This window comes from Egretta garzetta, unplaced genomic scaffold (genome assembly GCF_000687185.1).
Source record: "Egretta garzetta isolate BGI_Z169 unplaced genomic scaffold, ASM68718v1 scaffold458, whole genome shotgun sequence".
In the NCBI taxonomy this organism is placed as follows: Eukaryota; Metazoa; Chordata; class Aves; order Pelecaniformes; family Ardeidae; genus Egretta; species Egretta garzetta.
Window position 1 is genome coordinate 571,387 of NW_009260599.1, and position 5,737 is coordinate 577,123.

General features: G+C 38.7%; 1 protein-coding gene across 1 annotated transcript in view; it reads right to left on the reverse strand.

Annotated features, from left to right (window-relative positions):
- TPK1 (thiamin pyrophosphokinase 1) overlaps positions 1–5,737 on the reverse strand; it is a 162,139-nt gene that overhangs the window by 58,798 nt on the left and 97,604 nt on the right. The window contains exon 5 of the mRNA XM_009644768.2: positions 3,802–3,913. Within this exon, the coding sequence (XP_009643063.2) occupies positions 3,802–3,913 (112 nt within the window). The remainder of the gene's footprint in view (positions 1–3,801; positions 3,914–5,737) is intronic.

The window sequence follows — 5,737 nt, forward strand, 5'->3', positions numbered from 1 at the left end:
TGAGCAATTGCATTGTGCATCACTTGTTTTATATATTCTGTATATTCTCTTACTATTATTATTATTATTATTACTATTGTTATTCTTCTCTCTTATTAAACTGTCTCTATCTCAACCCACGGGTCTTACTTTTTTTCTTTTCTCCTATTCTCTCCCCCATCCCACAGAGGGAGGGTTTTATTCACCTTCCATGAAAGCATCGCTGAGGACCTAATGAAGAATGCTGGGTAATTCTGGCATTATTGGATTTTTCGTTATTTATTTATTAGACATGGGAGCTGTTACCAGCAAGCAGCCAGGTGAGTCAAATCAGATAAAGCATCACCTGATTCCTGTGCTGTAAATCAGATTTTAATAGAGAAAAGATCTGTATCCCTTTGGGAGTGGAAAGAATATGTTTATAATGTGTTCTGAATGTGTGCTGCACAATAGCAGGTATGGATAAAAAATATTTTCTCTAATCAATTTTCCACTTTCTTCTCCAAGTTCTTTCACACATAAGATGAGAACTAAAATAAATGAAAATTCCGTTTGTGCCAAGTACTAGCAAATAACTAAGATAAGCATGCATAAAACCATGCATACATGTTGCATCTTCAGACAGACACACAAAAAATACTGCATTCTGCAATATTAAAAATGTAATTGAGAGATTATTGTTTGTCTGCTGGCAGAATAGTTTACAGATTTCAGGTTTATCTAATTCAGCCATTGAAATGAGAACTTTGGTAACGTACTCTCAACCCCAGTACAGCTTCTGTCTTAGGTATTTATCCTTGCCTTTTTCTATTCAGAGGCTATGAAGTCGTTTGACAGGACGTGTAGATTAGACACAGATAACATTTGACTACCCCTTGAAGGTTTTACAAATTTTAATCAGCAGACTAATCTAGATATGCTCAGACAGACATCAGCGTTAAACATTGAAAACCCTGATGCAAAGCCAGCTCTTTCTCGTTATGCAGCGTTATTTGAATTTTGAGTTGCTGGAAATTATTGTTTGCAAAAATGAGGGCTCCCCTCTCACCTAACGCATCATTTTTGACTGTCAGACAGAATTAGAATTCTGAAACTAGTTTTTTGCACACACTTAAAACAAATATTTTGAAGACTCAAAAATTACTTTTTAAAAACAAACTTGTTAGGTGATATTCAATTAATTCCATAATAGACTGGAGAAAAAGACTTTCATGTCATGTTTGGCTTAAAAATGCCATTTCTTTCATGATTTACACATGAAAATGCGTTTATAACCAAACCATTTTATTCATTGAAATTTATGAAGGTGTGTGCTCAGAGTGCCATTAACAAACAAACAGGGAAAGCTCTGCCACTACCAGTCATCAGCAGCAACGCTGACATCCATGTCACACGTCAGTATCTTCTCATTCCCTTTTCTTCCCAGCTGAGCCTTCAATTCTCCATCACAGTTTACAGGAGAACTTTCTAAAAGTAACTGCAAAACTACAGGCAGCACAGAAGTAATGAACACAATGAAAGCTAATATCAAACTTAGGTTATCTGAACGTAAGGCTTACTTGTTAATGAAAAAAATCCAAACAAGTCATAACTAACCACATGCTGTATTTGAGATATTGGTTTCCCTTTTGAGGGATGCAACTACACTTTAATTTTTTTTTGTCAGTATCTGAACAATAACCTGCTTCAAAACCTGTATTTGGATGAGTAAAGGTTGGCTCTAGTCACTTGGGCAGTTTCAGGTTGTAATGATTTCGGTGTCTCAGACAGATTAAATATCTTCAAGGAAGACCAGATAATTTTTGGTTTTATATATCTGTGATGATAACACAGAGAAATAAGTGAAGGAACTACGACCTGTGAGAAACATGAATACTGAGACTGAAAATGTAGCCTGTAATGGGGTGCAGTGTACACATCACTAAGGAAAACACTGTAAGGTCTGAGGTTTCCTCTTGGAAATAGAGAGCAACAAGGACTGGGAGAAGCAGAGATGGTGGTGTCACATTAACATGAACAAGTAGGAAACAGTCACTTAAATACGTTTTTGTCTCCCAGAAAAAGAAAAAAAAAAGAGACTGAATTAAGTGTAATAAAAATCCCTGTAGACCCATACTTGCTATGCCTCTAAGTAACCTAAGAAGTTTATTACAGCACAACTGGAATGATAAATATCAAAGAAACTGATATCTCAACCCAATCCTAGATACAAACTTACTGTTTGTTACCATTGCACTTCCCACTGTGTTCCTCTCCAGGTGGTACAGCTAGACTACTAATCCTTTTCTCCTCAGCTTCAGCAGATCAGGCAATCATAATTTAGTAGTAACAAAGCCATGCCATTTGTGGGAGCAGACAGACCATCTTTAAATTACCATCTTTCTAATAAGCACCTTGTAAATCTGATTAAATTTATGTCACTAAACTCAAAAAATTTCTGATGTATCTGAAAAATAGCTTCTTTTTTAAACAGATAATCAAAACCACAAATAAGGACTGCAACCTTAGAGCATCTACCACATTTTGGCCCATGTGGTAGCCTTTGGCAAAGTGACATAGGCTTCAGAGATGCTCCCTTCGTTAATATGAGGATGGTTTGAGTTTCTTTCACCTCACCCTGGAGAGCAGAACATTTACGGAGAAATGAGTCATCCCTCATTGCAACAGGCCACAGAATTCATTGCACAACAGGAGATGAGCAGATGAAGATTCAGTACCTTACTTGTCAACTGTACTTATCAGTACAAATGAAAATATTTGACTGTCTCAAATTAAGAGCACATCCCTTATACAATAAGTTTAGCTCTTACAATCCAGTTTAAAAGTATGAAAACATCACTAGCCAGACAGCTCTTCATCTGGCAAGTCTCTCACATCTTGAAATTAATGCCAGATTTCTATCTTTTATCATCAGTGAACTACTAATGCGTACCACCTCCTTAACTGCACATGTTCAAACCCTCAGTGGAACTACACACTCCCTAGCGTAGCACATGTGCTGCTGGCTGACTCAGTGGGTCAAGCTCAGGTTAATTATTAGCCAACGAGGGCACTGCACTGCAAACTGTGAGAACCACAGGCCTTTTATATGTGAGATGGCTCTGAAGTCTGGCCATGTAAATCAGACTGCAAGACCAGAGCCTCTCAATTATTGCTTTGCTTCCCTTAAGTTTTAATGAATCTTTATCTAAAATATCCCATTATTTTCCTGAGTAAATACATCCCGGATGACATAATGTGGAAGGAGGGGGCAGGAGGATGAAGATTGTTTCAATTTTTTTTGGTCAAGGAACCTCCTTTCTCTACATATAAAGGTCCCTGTCCTAGATCAAATGCACCTTTTCCCACTTTAAAATAAGAAGAAGATCTATTCACTCAGAGTTGACAAACAGACAATATACATGAAGCAGTTCAGGGGAAGTGAGGTAGCTTTAATAATCTGTATCACATTATTATTTGTCTGTTGAAACTTTATGGCTTATAACCAGGAGTTTAGGCACTCACAGTTTCCCCTCCCTGGAGGGCAATGTATCAAGACGGTAATGTATCATGACCTCAACAAATGTTCTATTTAAACAGCACAATGACTCCCAAATGGAAAACACATTTCTACCTGCGATACCTCAGGTTTAAATATATTTATCTTTTTTTTCTTTTTTTTTTTTTTTAAAAAAATTTCATTTCTAGAAGAAATTAGCCTGGCAGGGATTCGATGCCATGTTCTACCTTCAAACACATAAGGCCCTTCGGCACTGGTGAGGCTGGTGTAAATGTATGGTTAGGATAACGTCAAACCCGCCACCCCGGAGGCGTCTGACTTACTGAGGTTCCACCTGAGGCCCGTCGTGGTCACGCTCTCGCAGGAGTTCCCGATGGGGATAAGGCCACACCAGGCGCCCTCCAGTCCCGTGTCCACATGCAGCTTGTGCTTGCCCTGCAAGACAGAAGGGCCTCTGGAGTCAGTGCTCGCCAGTGACGCAAACGGCATTTGCCAACAGACTTGCAAAAAAACCCCAGAAAGTACTTAGATGGAGACAGGTCCAGAATGTCCCCCAAAGGCTCAGGAATATTTGGCTGCAGAAACTTAGGTTGTTGATGTTTACAGAGGGAGGAGAGACCTGTTGTGCTGGTTTTGGTGGTTAAACCATGACACTGTGTGCTTAGGTTTCAGACCTCAGGGCCTTAAAAAGTTTGTTTCTGGGCTTTTCTAAGCAGAATCTGGTTTTGCTCATTCTTCCCTGGTATTTTTGAAGAGGCACTTCTGTCAAAGCTAGGCTTTTTATTCCTGACCCATTCATTAATTTTTTTCCTCATCTGAGCAGCTGTGTTTCACTTCCTAAACAATGCTAGTCAAAGCACCGCTGAAACTCCGTCATTATTTTGACAACATCTGTAGAATTTCATGTACTTCACCAGGCATGTACTCTTCCCAGAAGGAAGAATATGAGCAGAAACTTAACTAGGTGCTGGAGAAATTAGCCTAAATATTTAGAGCAACATGCTTACACTAAGTAAGAACAATTAAAACACGTTTTTTGTACATCTAAGACAAATTCATCTTGTAACTATCAAGTTCATGGGATGCAGGAGAAGCAGCAGCTATTAATGACGATGATTTGTGACCAAGCTCTTAATTAGTACCTATAGACCCTGTGTGAGCATCTTGCCAGGTATCAGCATATGAACAATTGCAAGGAAGAGTTGATAGTGGAAATCCTTCACAGAATGAAAAAAAACCCAAACCCCTTAATGTTAGAGTTCTGGCACAATTTGTGTTCTAAGAAAGTGTTTATGAAAACTGGCTACAAGAAAACAGCAAATGCAAACCAGTGACAAGATCAGTAGAGAAATCATCCTCTGGTCTCTTCTACACAGGTAATTTATTCTTTCAAACAAACATGGGCTTCATCTGGGGGAAGGTTAGGATTCTTTGAAAGAGAGGTTTCTTTAGGGTTTTATTTTATTCTTTTGTGGATGCACAGGCAAGTTAAACCCTTAAGCATGTCTTTTACACACAAATTCTTCACTAGAACTAAAATCAGAGATGCCTATTTATTAATCTACCAAAATAAAAGAACCCTCTGAAACCCAATGAGTATTCAGTGAGTACTTCGTTAAGCAAGAAACCAAGGTTTTATAGCAAAAGAAAAAAGAACAGTTGAACCATAAAACTCAGGTAAATGTCCCAAGCAGCAAAAATACTTTCTCAATTTCCTTTTGGGGAATGTATTTACGCTTTTTTCTTATGTCCTGCCCTCTCATACGTTCATTCCAAACGCCCTTGCAAACATAAAGTCACTAGGTAGAAAGTCAAAGCTGGAGGCTAAGTATCTTATTGCTTGAGATGCTGCTGTCTGAGGCATTCGACAGCTTCTCCTGTTAATGCCAAATGCATTATGAAGAAACAACTTCAATACATGTCATGCTCTCAGTTAACAAATGAACCTTGGAAAAGCTGTCAATTAGGGAGTATCAGATTGCATAGCTTAAGCCTGTTTGATTGTTTGCAGAGCAACAAGAAAACCAATCCAATATCATCTATCTTCTCAGGGCGTCCAGCTTCATGTGGTGATGAGCCATGTATTTCTATAGTGGTTGTGAACGCTCGCCTGCCAAATTCAGAGGTGTAACAAATTCAGGCCTGATAACCTTTTAGCAATATGCCATAGAATCATAGAATCATAGAATCATAGAATGTTTTGGGTTGGAAGGGACCACTAGAGGTCATCGAGTCCAACCCCCCTGCAGTCAGCAGGGA